Below are 20,462 nucleotides of genomic sequence, written 5' to 3' on the forward strand. Positions count from 1 at the left end.
TATTGAACAGTCAGAAATAATTACATAGTTTTCAAATAAACAAACTATTTAATTGATGATGATATCATTCACCACTAATTGTGAAACCACAAGTAATGAAAAGATTTGTCATTTAATTTTATTCTATTCAATAAAATTTCATTGTAGACATATTTTTAACAACATAATATATGTAATTTAAATATGTAAATGTTTTGTCATAAATGTTAGTTATATAATTTATTTATCTTCATAATTGATGGTAAATTTTATGTTTTAAAAAGCATAAATTCTATACATCTTATAATTTAGATTACTTCCTTAAAGTACAATTGAAAAAAATAATAGAAATAAAACCAGCCAATCATTTTATTCACCGTTCGCAGCTGCTAGTTGCAGTTCCCCCATTTACAGTTTGATAAACTCATTCACATCCAACATGTCGGGGCCTTCTGGTCGTGGGCGAGTCGACTTCATCAATGGAAATTTCAATCCGATTCATTACGTGGTGTGTTACCTGAAACGCAAAAAATAACACGTTGCATGCAAGCTCGTTCAGAACCGTTTAAATTTCATTTGGCCGCTGTGCATTCTCATACATATTAATGTTGGGACATACATACATACATAGTGGAAACGGAATCGAGATTGGTTTCTGTCGTGGAATATGCATGAAGTTATTAAAGGAGTTTGTGGTTTTGTTTGGCGAAAAGAGCTGGGTTTATTAATTTTAATCGATGTTTATGAATATGCAGATGTCTTGGGCTCTTAAGTTTTTTCACTGAAACGGCAAGCTCAGCAGGAAATTTGCATTGGTGCTTAATCTTCGAAGCTTTAAACCTTAAAGATGAAAAATTTATTCTATTAACTAGTCAAAAACGAAATAAACGGTAATAAACCAGAAGTAGTAAAGCGGCGATATTTAAATTAAAACTAATTCTGTGAATCATTTTGATTTGGTACCACAAAGCTTAAAATTGTTAAAAAATTAAGGAGTGTTAATTGCCTCAGTTCCTCCAGAGTAGTTCTGCCAAATTTAACAAACCAATTATAATTCTGGGCCAATAAAAGTGAAACTAGTTAGTCTTTCCTTCTTAAGAGTGGTACCATCCAACAAAGACAGTTCCCACAATTAACCAGTGGCGAATAGGGCACGGAAAGCTTCATTAACCGAGTCCCACAGCAATTAACAGTACCTGGCCGTTATTGAGCAGCGCTACTGTTACGAGTACCGCGGTACTGGATGCTGCACGATCTTCACTCGATCGCGTCCGTCTCTTCGCGTCCGTCTCGGTGTGTCCGCGGTTGTCGGCGCGATGAAAACGAAAATTGGTTGATTACCTGGTGGCGGCGTACGATGAAATGTAAGTTGTTATGTGAGTGGTGGCTTTTTTTCTTGGAGTGAGTGGAACCGGAGGAATGTTCGGTTGAGGTCTTTGTTTGGTGTCAAATTTAATTTCACGGTGTGGCTGCATCTGATATGATTTGTTAGTCGGGAATGTGATACGGTGATGCCAGAAGGAACGGCGATAATAAATTTTAATAGAATATTTTTATGAGGCAGGTGCCCATTCTCCTCTATCATTTACACATTTTTTTAGGAAATATAAAATTACAAAAAAGACTCACTGATCATTAATATTATAATTTTTACTACTACTATCTCTACTACATCATAAAGATATAAAATTAATTACTTTTATAATTTTTAAATTGAAAAAACTTTGATTGACCAATTTCTATAAATATTTAATGATGATTTGCCATTAAAGTTCCCCAACAAAATTGAATTTTATCGCCGTCATTTTATGGGAATTTAAAATCAATCGATGAAGATACTAATTAATAGTTTCTGAAGGCGCCAAGAAAGTTTTACCGTCGTTTCCGCGGCTCTAGAAATAAAGAAAATATTTTAATTAAGTTTCCTTTGTTAAGGGTATCCAATCAGTGTTCCCGTACTTTATGGCCCGATGAATCAAGTTCGTTCAGGAGTAAATGGGAATTTTCTCAATTAGAGGTAATTAAAAAAATATCCTCAGTTATTAATTGAGTAACTGTTTTAAATTTTGTTGTTTTATATCAACTGGTTGATACACTCACTAAATTAATTCCCTTTCCATTAATAAACCTAAAAAATAATTTGTTTATGATTAAATAATCCAACAAATTTAAGGTGTTTATTTTGCCCATTAAAATTTAAATTTACTACTTTTGTTTTTATGTAAAAAACTAACAAAATGGTACAGTAAATGATTTTTGCAGTTTGTGTTTTTAGAGGTAATTAAACACACAAAAGAAACATAAATATAAATTTGTAGTAATGGTGACATAAATTCAAACTTTCTAATTGACAAAAATTAAGCTGAAGAAAATTGAAAATCGTCCATAAAAATACTGATTTTTGAAGTAAAAGTTATTTAAATGACATGGAATGTTTTACAACTTTATTAATTTAAACAAAACAGTTAATTTAAACATGAATCATGGTACCAGATTTATGCTTTGAAAAAAATATTGTATATTCATTAAAAATTTATGTACATGTAAATTATTTAACAACTAAAAATAATTTGAATCAACATAAAGCATTTTACAATCGTCATATTAATGTTAGAATGTAATGAAATAGTACAATAAATGTAAAACTTTGAGTTTTTACGATTGCTGGTAATTAAAAATATATTTTTTTTATTAAAGTTACACTATAAGTTTTAATTATTACAGTAATATTGTGTCACATATGTTTAAGGTTACTTTGAGCTTCAAAAAAACATATTAAATATTAAAGATAAAATTTGTAATTGTATAGAAGATACATTTTAAAGTGTTGAAATTGTTAAACAATAATAAAATAGGTACTGTAAATGGTGTTTCACAATTAGTAGTAATTAAAATATAATATTTACATACAAATGAAACATAAATATAAAAACGAGTGTAACAATCAACATAAATATTATCTTGCTAAAATAAAGGTTCATGAAGTAATTAAAATATTGGATATAAAAATTGTTAATTAATGAATTTCAAGTATTCCTGGTGGAACGTAAGAATTTAATTAAAAGCAACCGTAACGAGAAGCTTTGATTCAAATAAATTTCGTGAGGTACGATGAAAATAACAAGAAAATTCATTAAGAAACCCAATGGGTATCGGGCGATTATGTGAAGCAACGCACTCAATCCAGGATGTTCGTCAATTAACATACCCTGTATTTCATAAAACGTGATCGTATTTATATCGAAAGATAAATCTGGAAAAAATGCCCCGAGTCGACCATAAATTATATGGCAAACTACAAATTGAAGAAATACCAGGACTGGCAATTTAAGTGCTGCTTCATTGCGCAGAACTCGTTTTCGTATGTGGGAATTTTTCACCAACTCCGCATTTGCATTATTTTAATTAATTACGTACGGTATTGCCGTAAACTGAGGATAAGTTGACAACCAACTTGATTAATTTCTCTGTAAACGCAGATGAAGACAACTAACATCAAACAATTAGTCTTAAAAAGTTAAGTTATTGAGGAAGTAGAAACTTCCACCCTCCAAGTTGGGACTTCCTCAAAACACTTTGGTCTCAAATTAATAACACACCAACTCAATTACCAGTAATGATTAATAATGTACTTGCATTACTCAAACTTTGATACAAAGGTACTATAAATAAAAATAAAGCTCCACTGCTTCAATACCTGAATTATTCTCAAAGGAAACATAATTTGTTGTTAAAATGCACATTAATTTTGCAACAATGAACACGTTAATTATAATAAACAGTTCATTAATTTAATTTATTATATGCCATTCACTTAACTATAGTTTTTCCTATTCATATTTTAAATGAAATCTAAGCTCTTATCAAAACAAATAATCTTGATTAGAGAATATTATTTGCTCAGTAAATTTTACTGCAGATAATCCATTAATCCTATTACGATTTGTTATCTTTACTCACAATTGTTCACAACTCGACACCTCATAAATTGTGACTGTGGATATTTTACCTTTTAATCCACTCATTAAAACAACAGTCTGACCCATTTATTTCCACGACCATATATTTCACCTCTGCACTTTCAACCCATGTAAATAAAATTCCGCTGACACAAATTCATATTGTTAATAACATCCGTATAATTTACCAAGATAAATCCGGGCCATTGTTTATACAAATGCCATTTGAAACGTGCTTTTACGATAAATGTTAAAAAAAAGTGTCGGATGATTGTTCTGCACATCGCCTACGATGAAATAATATCCATATTCAATCTGTTATATATTATGTTGACGACATAATGTTATTGTTTTGTGAAGAGAAATTTATCACTTTGGTGTCAAATTATTTTCTAATCGCCTTCAATGGGTTACAAAAATGATTGACTATGAATAAGAGAAGCTTTTATGATAAAAATGACCAAAAGACAATGGCTATTCTTCTACTTCATCGCTAGAGTGTTGAAAAACAAATATATCTGAGGCAATTTTAATTTTTAAGACAGAAATGTCGTAAGGACAAAGCCCCATTCTTCTCTTTCATCGTTAATAGTGTTGGAAAACAAACTAAATCTGGGGCAATATCTTGATAATTACTAGAGAGGTATTTAAGACAAAACAGGCTAAAATTAAATAGTTAAAAGTGTGACAAAACAAAAACGATTGTGTTGAAAAATGAAATAAATCTGAGGCAATCTTATCATAATTTCTAAGGAGATGTTTAAGACCAAACAAATAAAAGACACAATAATTCTTCTAATAAATAAAGGTGTGGCAAAACAAAAACAATTGGGTTTTGTTAATTGTCATCTGAGAGTATTCTTAGCAGATTGTTATACAAAAAGTAGTTAATAAAAAATAAGAATTTTATGATGATTTATTCTACTGAGTGATAAGCCATTCTTCTGTTTCATTGTTAAAAGTGTTGAGAAACAAAATAAATCTGAGGCAATCTCCCCATAATTTCTAGAGAGGTATTTTGGACCAAACAAATAAAAGACACAATAATTCTTCTAATAGTTAAAGGTGTGTCCAAACAAAAACAATTGGGTTTTGTTAGTTGTCTTCTAAGAGTATTCTTAGCTGATTGTTATACAAAATTAGTTAATGAAAAGTAAGAGTTTTATGATGATTTATTCTACTGAGTGATAAACCATTCTTCTGTTTCATTGTTAAAAGTGTTGAGAAACAAAATAAATCTGAGGCAATCTCACCATAATTTCTAGATAGGTATTTAAGACCAAACAAATAAAAGACACTATAATTCTTCTAATAGTTAAAGGTGTGATAAAACAAAAACAATTGGGTTTTGTTAGTTGTCATCTGAGAGTATTCTCAGCAGATTGTTATACAAAAAGTAGTTAATAAAAAATAAGAGTTTTGTGATGATTTAATCCACTAAGTGACAATCCGTTCTTCTATTTCACTGTTAAAAGTGTTAAGAAATAAAATAAATCTGAGGCAATCTCACCATAATTTCTAGAGAGGTATTTAAAACCAAACAAATAAAAGACAAATAATTCTGTGACAAAACAAAAACAATTGGGTTTTGTTAGTTGTCATCTAAGAGTATTGTGATGAGTTTTATGATGATTTATTCCTCTGTTCCATTATTAAAAGTGTTAAGAAATAAAATAAATCTGAGGTAATTTCATCATAACTTCTATTTAAGACAAAACTGATAGTAGACATTCTTTTAAGAGTTAAAAGTGGTACAAAATAAAAACGATTGTCTTTTGTTAGTGTCTTCTTGTCTTCCTCCTCCTGGAATCACTCAAGAATTGTCTAAATAGTTACCAAATTTATGTTGATCTGAAGATCTAGAAGCTGTGATTGACTTCCACTTTATAATACTTATATAAAATACATCAGTTAGTCAGTAATAGTATACGGAGTTAATAATATGTTAATCTCTGTAATGACAAATTCCCCAACGTATTTTGGGATCAACCCTATCACATTACGGCTAAATAGATTCCTCCCCAACACCCCAACACCCAGCAGTTTGTCACCCGATCCAAATGCATTTATCGAGTTGCGGGTGCTTTCAGGGGCGACCGTGACGACAGTGGCGTACGTAACATCTGGCAGCACGTGGGCGTTCGCAACACGTGGGCATTTCCCAGTCCCAGTCCCAACATCGAACATCTGTCCGTCGAGGAAACCGTGTCTGGTAAGTTTTGCCGTTGCGAAAATATGTAACGACGTGGGCAGTTCCATTCAGATTTTTAACACCGTTGCATTCAATGACGAAATGGTACTACTTGTGCCAACTGCTACTGGATTTGGCTTTAGACTTGTTAAGTGGATGGATAAACAAGTTATCACGTGCTTATTCACTTATTATTTGATATTGATCATTGTTGAAGTTGGTGTGTGATATTTTTTTACTAATTAACGCTTGGATCCGGTACTACCAATCATTACACGTACAAATTTTACTTCCAAATGTTTTTTCATCAAATAAATAATTCATTATTTGTTTTTGGAACATTTACATATCGTCTATCTGTTTTACATTATGTATGTAGTTGTGCACTAATTTATATTGGAACAAAAATACTGATATACATGTCACTCGTGTTGAAGTTGCTGCACTCCCTCTATATTGGTAAACCTTAATTTATATGTAAATGAATCTAACTGGTGTTTAGCCCGGTTTACAGAACGATTAGGGCAGGATCGTGTCTTGGGGGTCCGTAGGAGATGACGCAAGACGGTGGGAATGCACGTTTCGATACATTATGCATCAGCAGATGTGGTGGCAGTTTTCGTGTCAATGCAACTGATCTCGATATGGGCATCTAATGACAATTTATTTGTGGTATTGTGCTCATTCCAGCCAAGAAAATACATTCTAGATTAATGTTTCTTGTGTTAACACAACAAATTATATTTATTTCAGCCTAGTTTATAAGTTTATAACCACTAATCGATGGTTAATACGTCCTGCTGAAACTTTCTACCAGAGTTACTCCAGCAACGAAGCTTCGTCTTTTCATTTACTTCTTCCCAGCGCCTTTCACCCAACAATATGGGCACTTTAAAATGAAATATGGGGCCGAAAATGCAATTCTTACTCCACCGCAGCCCAGATTCAATAACCGGTATCAAAAAATTTACGATACGCCCGCAAAGGTGAGTGCAAAGGAAGTTTGTGCAGCGGATCCGGGCCGGAGATTTATAAGTCGCAAAGCGTTAGATAAATCCACATATTAATTCCGGACGACTGGACCGAAGGAGCGACGCAGCCAAAAACCACCCATCGAATTGAACATAAATTTTTCTGGTACGACTCGAGTCAGTTTTATGAGCCGGTCGGTTTCTCTTGTTGTTTCCGGCCATTTTTGGGTCAGTACATTGCGAATGGACACAAATTTATTATCGATGCATGTAGGTCCGATATTTTTTTGGCGGAAACACAGTATTTTGCATTTCGCGATTGCGGATTCGATGCACGAAGCAATTTAAAGGCAAAAAATTTAAAATTAAACAAACACACATAACGGGCGGTGTAACTTATTCGCGGGGCATGACCGTGAATAATAAATGTCCGTTCGTTCCATGTTCCTGCTGTAAATGTAAAATAAATATAATTGAATTGAATATGGGCAATACCTGAAAATTGTGAGGAACTTTCGTGAGAATCGATGGCGGAGTTCGTTGAACCGCTTCATCAATTAATGTAATTAAAACACATCAGGTAGAAATAATTTATGATTTCAGATTTGATTCATTTTGTCTAATAATATACCTTTAATTAATCTCACTGAGTGACTCGAAAACTGACCACGTATTTTTTATAGATTTTATTTAATTTATATACAAAAAATTTTAAAGAATTAATAGAATTCAAATGTTTTATAGAATTAATTTATAAAATAATTTATATAATTTATCAAATAATTTATAGAATTAAAAAAATAATTTAAAGAATTTATAAAATAATTTATAGAAGTTATAGAATTCATGGAATTTATAGAATTGTTAAAATAATTTATTAATTTACAGAATAATTTATAGGATTTTGGAATAATTTATAGAAATTGTAGAATTTATAGAATAATACCATATATAGAATATAGAAATTGTAAAATTTATATAATAATACCATATATAAAATTTATAGAATAATATATTGATTTAACCAATCATTTATAGAATTTATTGAATATTTTATAGATATTATAAAATAATTTATACAATTTATGGAATAATTTATAAAATGATTAATAGAATTTATAGATTTCTCATAATATTTATAAAATTTATAGAATAATTTATAGAATTTACGGAACAATTTATAGAATTATAGAATAATTTATAGAATTTACAGAACAATTTATAGAATTTACAGAATAATTTATAAAATTTATAATATTTATAGAATTTATAGAATAATTTTTAGAATTTAAAGAAAAATTTATAGAATTTATAGAATCATTTATGGAATTTATAATATAATTTATAGAATTTATAGAATAATTTTTAAAATTTATTGAATAATCTATAGAATTTACGGAATAATTTATAGAATTTATTGAATAATTTATAGAATTTATAGTATAATTTATAAAATTTATAGAATAATTAATAGAATTTATAGAATAATTTATAGAATTTATAGAATAATTTATAGAGTTTATTGAATAATTTATGGAATTCATAGAATAATTTATAGAATTTATAGTATAATTTATAAAATTTATAGAATAATTCATAGAATTTATAGAATAATTTATGAAATTCATAGAATAATTTATAGAATTTATAGAATCATTTATGGAATTTATAATATAATTTATAGAATAATTTATAGAATAATTTATAGAATAATTTTTAGAATTTATTGAATAATCTATAGAATTTACAGAATAATTTATAGAATTTATTGAATAATTTATAAAATTTATAGTATAATTTATAAAATTTATAGTATAATTTATAAAATTTATAGAATAATTTATAGAATTTATAGAATAATTAATAGAATTTATAGAATAATTTATAGAATCATTTATAGAGTTCATTGAATAATTTATGGAATTCATAGAATAATTTATAGAATTTATAGTATAATTTATAAAATTTATAGAATAATTTATAGAATTATAGAATAATTTTAGAATTTACAGAACAATTTATAAAATTTACAGAATAATTTATAGAATTTACAGAATAATTTATAAAATTTATAGTAAAATTTATAGAATAATTTATAGAATTATAGAATAATTTATTGAATTTACAGAACAATTTATAGAATTTATAATATTTATAGAATTTATAGAATTTTTAGAATAATTTATAGAATATTTTTTATAATTTAAAGAGAAATTTATAGAATTTATAGAATAATTTGTGGAATTTATATTATAATTTATAGAATTTATAAAATAATTTATTGAATTTACAGAATAATTAATAGAATTCGTAGAATAATTTAAAGAATTTATAGAATAATTTGTAGAATTTATTGAATAATTTATAGAATTTATAATATAATTTACAAAATTTATGGAATAATGTATAGAATAATTTTTAGAATTTATAGAATAATATATAGAATTTACACAATAATTTATAGAATTTATAAAATTTATAGAATTGATAGAATAATTTATGGAATTTATAATATAATTTATAGAATTTATACAATTTAAATTTGTAGATTTTATAGAATGATTTGTAGAATTTATAAAAATTATAAAATATATAGAACTTATACAACTTACGGAACCTTTATAACTTATAGAACATACAGAACTAGATTTAATTATATTCTATTTAATAAAACTAAGTTGTTTTTAAAATCAACCATGAATGACATTTAAAATATTTAATACCTATTAGCAAGTTATTCAGCCCACGCATATTTACATTTTATTATCTAAATTAATTAAATAAATAGATTAGTGTTATGCAATTGACATATCTTGCACAACTTGAATTTGTGAGAGTAAATTGTAATTTTACGCCTATCCATTCATCTAAAACGATATTTATTGCTTATAAAGTTACACACAAGCAATTCATTGTGAATTCACACAACCTGTGTTTATTTATTTATGTTAATTAAGGATAGTTATAATTAAATAACGTTAATTAATTAGTTTGATTGGAAAGTCGTTAATTAAAAGGCAGTTTTTATTATTATTATTATTATTAGTATTCAACATTGAAAAAGGTGTATAAATAGAAATATTGTTGTTCAATAGTTGCTTTCTGATAATTAAAATTAATTAAACTATTAAATCCAGACACAAGGATGTAAATTAAGATTAGTAAATAAATCTTGGCAAATTATTACGATTGTAATTGCTGAAGGTGAATTTCTCAATCAAGATCTAAAATACCGGCTTCGTTTAGAACATGCAACCTTTTAGCAGACCTGTAAATTTCAAATGTTAATGGGCACAAAGAATCGTTTAATTCCGCATAAATGGTAAAGGCGACCAGTATAAAATTCCCACCGTTTCTGGTGTTTGTATTAAGTTGCAGAACAACGCGGGAATAAATATGTTTCTGTAATTTCTAAAGGAATTGTTGGCTCGTGTTACCTAAGTGCTTAGCCACCTGAATTGAATACTGATTTTGTATGAATGACATCATTTACTATTAGTATAAATAAAGTGTGATGCAAGTTTGAGTTATTGTTTTGATAAACAGTAATTTTGCCATTCTGGGTCATTACCAGTTTGGATCAAATGTATCAAAACATTTTGTTGTGGTGTTAAAGGTCAAAATGGTCGTTTAGTTGATGGTTTTAAAGATGTTTCTGGAGGAAATTTGTTAGTAAAATGAACCACACATTTTACAGATGTAGGATGATAAAATATACAGTAAATATTTGATGTTAACACCTAAATACAGATAAATTTTATAGTTGGGATAGTTATTGTCAATATATTTAAAACAAACTACAAACTTAAATAGTAATATGTGATTTATTTTCATTAAATCTTACCAAATATTCATGTTGAAAGGAAGTTCTGATATTACAACATGTATAATAAAGTTATTTTATGTTCGAGACTATTTTTGGAGCCCTCTAATGTCTCAGAATCAGCATCAAGCCATGCCAAACCATTATCAAAATGTAAAATCTTTCAAATTTGTTCTCCAACTTCCAACCACCGAAACTTTTCCCATATTCCTTCGTCTTTAAAACATGAGACAAGCCAACGAAGCCGGAGACTTTTTCTCTCTCACCGTCGAGCTAAGTGTCCCGAAAATATAATTTCCATGTGAAATTAAGTCCGACGTTCCACGTACCCATTCTCTTTGTGCCGCTGTCGCAATTTGCCATGCAAAGAAGGGATTTTCCAGTTCCATTGGCCTCATGAGCTGCATTCTCGAAGCACTGTCAGTCAGTCGGTCCGTTCAGGTGGTTGTTAAGTATGTACACGTACCAGTTCACTTTATCTGATTCGCCCCCAGTTATGTATTACTTAGTCTTCTCCTTTGTTTCACGCAAACAGTCCCAACGTGATGTAAATGAAAATTCGCGAGAGCTGGTTATGTTGGGCTTGGAATTATGAGTGGCTGTTGATGCCGAGTGGCTTCGAGGGCCCCAAGAGTGCTTTAAATTACACACCACAATGAATTTTATTGGATTTAATAACAAATTTGTGTACATATCTTTAAAAAACAACAACAGTAATATAAAACAATGATGAGACGTTGTAAGAAATGTTTTGGAAGTCCTTTGAACCATCAAGACAATGGTTTAATTAATTCAAAACATCCTAGTAATAAGTCATAATTGAAATTCCTGAATATTTTACCCCTTGTGAGTGGTGTAAACGAAAACAACCTTGTCTGGACCACCTGATAGACACACAAAGCCCCTTTCCACAAATCCCATTCAAAATTAATCTAACAATTGGCCCCCAAACTTAATTAACTCGACGCACAGACAAGCGGGACACAGCATCAACTTATCTATCAATCCGGGATGATCGATAAATGGGAGATACCAGTGTCGAACCGAACACAACTGATTATGCATGCGTCCTTGCGACACACTCTGTAGTTTTGCCTGTCGCTTTTATTGCCGTTGAGGTAGTCTTGTTGCGCACAGTACGGAACAGCACGGAACAGTACCTCCGGTACTGTCTGTCAACGCGGTACGGATCGTACTCGCGGCCGCACTCGGTACGGTTGTTCGGTGTTTACTTTTGGATTTGCGGTGTGATGTGTGTGGTGTTGGAAGTTTTTGATTGTTTTGAGTGTTTTTGGTAATTGTGATGATTTACGGGTTGTTGACCACCTATGAATAAATCTGTAGATGCTTGTGTTAAATATATTCAAGTAGAGCATGTATGTTTGTTTGTATATTATATCACAATGTTGGTTTATGATAAGGAAGCATTTTAATGGAAATGGCTCTTTAAGGTAAATCGTCGTTCCATACAAAATTAGAACAAAAAATCATTTTAATAATTAATTAATTTCTATAAAATTACTTTTTCTTATGTAAAAAATTATGTGGATTAAACTATATATAATAACCATATTTTCAATATATATTATTACATTATTAAGTTATAATTTTGATGAATAATTGCTGTAATGAAATTTTTGAAATTAAATAAAATAAAAAAGGAATAATCTGGATCTAATTTGTTTTGTTATTTATGTTTTCAACAAATCTAATATTAATTTGTTTTCCCTACTATTTGATTATTTCAGAATTATTTAATTGTTTTAAATCTTTACTTAAATTATAAATGAATTAACACTTAGTAAAAACTATATTTATAGAAATTTTTAAACATACATAATATTGAAAATAATAAGCAAATATTTAAGGAATTTTAAAAATCTAAATACATAAAAAGAAAGAATTATTTACCATTAATTAAAATTGTTGGATTGTTATTTATTTGTTTACAAGTCTGATTTTTCTTTATATCTAACAAACAACTAAAGTCTCATTTGTACATATGTTAACAAATTAGTATAGTATGAAATTATAAACAATTAATAATTACTATAAAATAAAGTAAATATTTGAGATAATTTTTAAAATCCAACCAAAAAAATATCCTAGTTTAAAACAAAAGATCTATATTTAAAATCCATTATTATATGAAAATAGTTTTAGATATATAATATACAAATATTGAATATTTCATATTTTTTTCAAACTAAATAGATTTACAAAAAAGTAAAAATCTGTGAATATAATGACTGTTGAGATTAATATGGGAAAAACTTAGGTTTGTCCAGATTTGCAACAGATTAGGAAAATATTAAGTAGCATATGTAATAAGTAAAAATTTAATCTATACTTTTTGTCCACCACTGTACGTATATTTAAGGTGTTTCTAAAATATTCGGTCAAAAGTTGAGAACTGATAGAACATGTTCAGATATGAAGAAAATCTAAATAATTTTTTTTTCTAAAATTTCTCCTGAAGAAAATACAGCCCCTCAAATTTGAATTTCAAATTTTTTTTTTTCTTTTATTTTCTCATATTTCCGTAACTTTTTGTCCAATCATGTTCAAATTTGGTGTGTGTTATCCTAAAATCCATTCAGTATAAAAATATTATTCATAATGATGCAGTAGTCTAGATTTTAGGGGATCTCGTCTTCTTGCCGCCCCATTTTCCACACCACTGAATATTTTTTAAAAGTATTAAACTTTTTATATTGTTTGTACAATGTGTAAGAAAAAGGTGCTCTTGTTTAATTTTGATTAACTCAGCCGTTTTTTAGATATTTCAGTTTTAATGATTGAAGAAAATTAATGTAAACATTAGAAATGAAATATATCGAAAACGGCTGTCTTAATCAAAATTACTCAAGAGTACTTATTTCTTCCAAATTCTACAAAGAATATAAAAATATCAATAGTTTTAAAAAATATACAGTGGCGTAAAAATTAAGACGAGAAGAAAAAAGAAAATCCCCCCCAGAATCTACGCCACTGTAACAATATAAAAAAATATAATGACTATTGTGATTAATGTTTCAGTAAATTAGATTTGTCCAGATTTGCAACAGATTAGGAAAATATTAAGTAACATTTGTAACAAGTGAATAAATAATCCACACTTTTTGTCCACCACTGTATGTATATTTCAAGTCTTTCTAAAACATGTGGTCAAAAGTTGAGAGCTGTTAGAATACATTTAAATATGAAGAAAATCTAAATAAATTTTTTTTCTAAAGTTTTTCCTGAAGAAAATACAGCCCCTCAAATTTAAATTTCAACAATTATTTTTTTTTCTTATATTTCCGTAACTTTTGTTCCAATCGAGTTCAAATTTGGTCTATATTATCCTAAAATACATGCCTACAATTCAGTATAAAAAACTTTATTATTAATGATTCAGTGGCGTAGATTATAGGGGTTCCCCCCCTTCTTGCCGCCCTATTTTCTGCACCACTGAATATTTTTTATAACTATTAAGCTTTTTACATTTTTGGTACAATTTTGAAGAAAAATGTGCTCTTGGGTAATTTTGATTTCTTAATATATTTCAGTTATATTGTTTGAAGAAAATTAAATAAGCATTAAAAATGAAATATGTCGAAAATGGTTGCCTTAATCAAAATTACTCAAGTGCACCTTTTTTTCCAAGTTATACAAAGAATATAAAAAACTTAACAGTTTTAAAAAATATTCAGTGGTGTAAAAGAAGGGCGAGAAAGGAAAAGAATACCTTCCGGAATCTACGCCACTGTAACACTATGAAAAAAGATTATAACACTGCAAATAAGGCAATATTTTCTTCATTATTGGACGTGTGGTCCCAAATTTTGACCACCCATTTTATCAATACCTTGTATATTATATAAATTAAATAAAATTAAATTGTATATTTATATAATCATATAAAATATAATAATTAATATTTAATAATTATGATAAAATTTAAATATTTTATATAACAATACATTACTTTAAATAAAGACAGGAAAATTATAAACAAAATACTTAGAAAAAAATAAATTTGAAAAATATTTTTCCAAAATGTTACAATATAAATATTTGTCTTTCATTAATTGATAAAACAAAATGTATGTACATAAAGATAATATATGAAAATGTATGTTTTTAAATAAATACATTTTGGTATTTTGGTTGAGTGAAGTTGAAATTCAAATAATATTTATTAATAATATATTTTTAAAAAATTTTGTTATCAATTTTTTATCAATATTATACATTTATATTTTTAGAAAATGACTTGAGTAGAAAGTTAAATCAATATGTAATTAAAAATTTTTTGACACTAATTGAATAACAATTACAAATAAAAAATGTGATCAAATAACACACGTTAGTAACTATATGCTAATAAGACTTTATTTATCCTTGACACTAATGGTATTGTATTAATTAATATCTAATTGAAAATATAAATATCATAAGATATCGTGTATTAAATGACCTTTTTTACACAAGCAAAAAACGGTAACTACATGAACTATTAAGCAAATTTCTATAACGGTCCCCCATTTCCACAACTACAATTTCATGAATGGCCATTCAGGTAGTTTGTCATCGTGATTTTCAACAAGAGACCATTTTCCCACGTGCACTTGCGGAAACTGACGGCCGAGTGCATTGTGTCCCCAAAACCGTTTACGATGGGCTTTTACGTCAAAGGAACCTGCGAGTGCACGCCAAGTGGCAATTTATTTCCACCCCCCAGAAAATCATCGGTACTTTTGTACAATATTATCTGCCGAACAGATTTCGTTTGGGTTTTTAAAGTGAAATGCCTTAAGCTTTGTTCGAAGGTCGACGTTGTAACGTGGTGTATCAGTGAAGTAACACAAATTCCAATTCGAATACATATTTATGTGTTTGCTCAAGGAAGTATCACCTTTAGTTCACCGTGTGACGTTTCGATGGAACACAATATGGCTTATCTAAATTTACTCGCTATCTATTGATTTAGATCCATTTATTGCGGCCACAAATAGTTAACATTAAGTTCTTTGTAAACAAACAACTATGGATTTTAGATTGAAATTCGTCACCAGTAAATTAAACAGATAGTTTGAATAAATCGAAAGCAATAACCTTTAATTAAAAACACAACTTATGATTTGACATCAACTAGTTTATCGTAAATTTTAATAAAATAGACCATATTAATAGTCTGAAGCCTTGAACACCAATAATTTTAACAACAATATAAATAATGGTGCACATCATGTTTATTTTTACCTGTGTCTAATCAATAGTCCGTTGGTTGGTTGGTTAGTTGGTTACATTTCTACTATGGCAAATTACGTTTTGCTTTGAACTTCCATTTTAGCCGGGTGCTGTGTTGACAGTGCCGGGATACAATTACCACAACTATAAATAAAACGTTGCGAAACACGTTCATATGTTAACATTTGAAGCACACGTTGGTTGTTATATCCATGATGAACTTGCAAGAAATTATGTCCGTTATTGCGGAATTTTACGGGACTCTTCATCGAATTCACTCTAAGGCAATAATTACAAAAAGATTTTTATTGCGGAAAGTTATTAAACCTCCGTGACGACAAAATGACAAAGGTAATGTGAAAAAATGCGAAATTAAATTTATTTTAATTATTTTTGAACGGCATTTTCAATTTGTAAGCAGCTGTTTTGATTTGGAATTTAAAAAATATAAAACAACACACCATTTATTTGTTCTTTCAATAAATCTATTATTGATAATAATTACACTTCGTTAATATTTGAGTTTTAAGTCAATAGTTAATGTCTAAATAAACTGTTTTAATAGAATACATTTGTAAAAAACTATACCAGATAAAAACTCCATTTCTAGACATTTTTAAAATAAATTAATACATTATGAGATAATAAAAATAATAAGGAAATTTTTAAGATATCATACAAAACTATTTAATAATATATAAAATAAATTATTATATTATGAAATAATAAATAATTAATAATTACAATGAAAATAATAAGTAAATATTTAAGAAGTTTTTAAAATTCCAAAAAATATTTTATTAATATTTATCTTTTAATACAAAATCTAACTTTTAATATTTTTATTTCAGAAGCAGAGATGTTTTATCGTATTTAAGAGAGTTTTAAATCTTTTTCTGATTTTTCTTTGAATTTAACAAATATTTTTGGTGTCTAAATTGACTATGTACACAGTTTATATGTTACATGTTACAAAAACTAGAAAAATCAGTACAAAAAAACTATTTTATAGGTATTTGAACTGTTTAATAATATTTAAAATAAATTATTATATTATGAAATTATAATCAATTAGTAATTACAATGAAAATAATAAGTAAATATTTAAGAAATATTTAAAATTCCAAAAAATATTTTATTAATATTTATCTTTTAATACAAAATCTAACTTTTATTCATTTTTATTTCAGAAGTAGAGATGTTTTATCGTATTTAAGAGAGTTTTAAATCTTTTCTGATTTTTCTTTGAATTTAACAAATATTTTTGGTGTCTAAATTGACTATGTACACAGTTATATGTTACATGTTACAAAAACTAGAAAAATCGGTACAAAAAAAACTATTTTATAGGTATTTAAACTGTTTAATAATATTTAAAATAAATTATTATATTATGAAATTATAATCAATTAGTAATTACAATGAAAATAATAAGTAAATATTTAAGAAATATTTAAAATTCCAAAAAATATTTTTATTAATATTTATCTTTTAATATAAAATCTAACTTTTATTAATTTTTATTTCAGAAGTAGAGATGTTTTATCGTATTTAAGAGAGTTTTAAATCTTTTTTTGATTTTTCTTTGAATGTAACGAATATTTTTGGTGTCTAAATTCACTGTTTACACAGTTTATATGTTATATGTTAAAAAAAACTATCAAATTCAATATGAAAAAACTATTTTATAGATATTTAAACTGCTTAATAATATTTAAAATAAATTATTATATTATGTAATTATAAACAATTAATAATTACAATGAAAATAATAAGTAAATATATATAAATTTTTAAAAATAATATAAATTTTTAAAAAATCCAAAATATTTTATTAAAATTGATGTTTTAATACAAAATCTAACTATTATATATTTTTATTTCAGAAGTAGAAATGTTTAGACTTATTTAGGAGTATTTTAATTTTTCTTTGTATCTAACAAATAATTTTGGTGTCTGAATTGACTGTTTACATAGTTTACATGGTAAAAAATTTAGAAGATTCAGTACTAGATTCAATACCTATTTTATAAGTACTTAAACTTACTTAAACTGTTTAATATTTAAATATTATATTTTATATTTAAAATACATTAATATATTATTAAATTGTAAATAATTAATAATTTCAATAAAAATAATGTGGAATTATTTAAGAAATTATTAAAAATTTCAAAATATTTGATTAAAATTGGAGTCTTAAGACCAAAGTTAACGATTATTTATTTTTATTTAAAAAAACAGAAATGTTTTATTCTTATTTAATAGTATTTAAAATCTTTTTTTCATTTTTCTCTGTATCTGACTAATATTTTTTATGTCTAAATTGACTATTTACAATGGATTAAATACACAAATATTATTTGACTATAATCAAAGGGAAAAAGTTTATCTAAGAACATGATTATCTACACAAAGTTTCAGGAAAATAAATATATATATACGTCAATGAATTACCATATTAGGTATGTTTCATAGAAATTCACAAATATTTTTACACATTTTATTTATTATATTTTTATATCACTTTCTTGAGAATTAAATTATTTTAATATAATATTCAAATATAATTAAATTAATCTTATTTTTTTAATTAATTGATTAACTTAACTTATTGATATCACATTAAAATATCTTACTTTTCAGTTAATTGTTATTAATATATAATTAAAAAACCCAAATAACAAAATCCATTCGACTTGAAATTTAAAATATTCATTTATTACTAAATAACTGACAAAATTATTAATTACAAAGTTCACGTCGCTTTCACTAGATCCAAATCGAAATTGCTCCATTCCTGAAACACCGCCGCCGTGACATTTATTACAAAATCATCCGTGAACTTCTCCGGGGTTATTAAAGCAGCTCGAAACTTTCCCAAAGAGCATGAATACCATCGTTTCAACGGCGTTTGTTCAAATAACATCCAACAGTGCTTCTTCATCGTCACAAAAACGTTTAAACTCTTTGCTCCATATTTACCAAAACCGACGTTTGTGTCGGCCAAACATTTGACATGGAAGGAAGCAATAACGATGCAAAATCAATTCGTGGCGGTAATGAGACTTTCGTTGGGACTTCGTTCATAGTTTAACCGTGTATGTGTTTCTGGGTAACCTGAAACGTACTCTCGAACAAAATTTAATCTGTTTGCTTCATGTAAATTTGAACAGATAGTGTAACGGGAATTCGATAACAAAAACATATGCTTTTTTATCGAAGTTTGCTTTCGTCATTGTTTTATATTTACATTGGATATTTTCCCTCATATCGATTCCTTCAAATAGGTCGAGTTTTGATTTGGCTCAGTCAATTTTATAATTTTTTTTGTTTCCTAATGAATAATATTACACAAAATTCTTTTATAAAGGTCTGAAGGAGAAAGAACATTTTAAATTTATTTATTGTTACCTATTTAATTTTATTATTTACCATTTATGAAAAAATTAATTATAATAAAATTACTTATAATTTATTTTTCCCTTAAAACTATGTTAATTAAAATGTATTGTGTATTACATTTTTTACTGTAAACATATTTAAACAATTTAATAAAATATATATTATTATACATTACAAAACAATTAAAATATAATATATGGGTTGTCTGATATATCTTATCTTGATTTTGTTTATAAAAAATAAACATTTTTTGTACTTTTAAATAACTTTTAATAAATAAATTCCTCATTAAATTTAAATTCTCATCAAGAGCAACTTAATGAAAGCTCCTTAAAGCCCAAATGACCAACTTATCAATTTAATCTGACTCTGGAAAACAATAGTTAATTCCTTTCGTGAAGTTATTTGCAGTGAAGTGAGTAGAATCGATTTGTTTGTGGGTGGTCAACCTGTTTCAATACCATTGGAGTCTTACATAAATATTCATCAGAGCAATCCTTTGTAAACAATTTTTCAACGACCTTTGTAATAATTCATGAACAAATTAATTTTGCACAATAAGCCAGTTTAACAAAATTATCTCTAACATTATATTTACATTAATTGACTCAGAGATGTATGGGAGTGTTACTTTTCCTCTTCTAGGTAATGTGTGTGACAGTGAATCATGGGGAAAAGCTCGAGCAAACCAAAGAAGAGGCACAGCATTTATAGTAAGTTTATTTGTTAACGAAAATAGGCAACATTAATTAAATAAATCAATGTGTTTGTTCTAATTATCATCAATTTAAATATGCTTTGGATTTCAACAAACTAATCACGTTTAATAGTTTAATTGTGTGCAGTATAATTTGAGACTGCTTGCGTCATAAGAATATTAAAAACGAAAGTCCACATGT

At 27.1% G+C, this 20,462-nt stretch overlaps 1 protein-coding gene and 1 long non-coding RNA gene across 6 annotated transcripts in view; one reads left to right on the forward strand and one right to left on the reverse strand.

Moving 5' to 3' along the window:
- Nucleotides 1-330: 330 nt before the first annotated feature.
- On the reverse strand, nt 331-16,255 carry LOC126265318 (uncharacterized). The gene is made up of 2 exons (XR_007547831.1): nt 16,171-16,255; nt 331-496 (listed from the first exon to the last, which is right to left on the reverse strand). It is a non-coding gene; the product is annotated as an uncharacterized LOC126265318 (long non-coding RNA).
- LOC109604948 (breast cancer anti-estrogen resistance protein 3) overlaps nt 1,206-20,462 on the forward strand; it is a 43,271-nt gene continuing 24,014 nt past the window's right edge. The window contains exons 1-2 of one of the 5 annotated variants that reach the window (XM_049966330.1): nt 1,206-1,343; nt 6,029-6,150. In XM_049966330.1, the coding sequence (XP_049822287.1) occupies nt 1,342-1,343; nt 6,029-6,150 (124 nt within the window). In that variant the 5' untranslated portion in view covers nt 1,206-1,341. Of the gene's footprint in view, nt 1,344-6,028; nt 6,151-11,028; nt 12,218-12,244; nt 12,375-20,208; nt 20,277-20,462 lie in introns of those variants that run through there. The other 4 variants (XM_049966333.1, XM_049966331.1, XM_020021498.2 and 1 more) reach the window with 4 other exon arrangements.

Source organism: Aethina tumida, chromosome 4, assembly GCF_024364675.1.
Source record: "Aethina tumida isolate Nest 87 chromosome 4, icAetTumi1.1, whole genome shotgun sequence".
In the NCBI taxonomy this organism is placed as follows: domain Eukaryota; kingdom Metazoa; phylum Arthropoda; class Insecta; order Coleoptera; family Nitidulidae; genus Aethina; species Aethina tumida.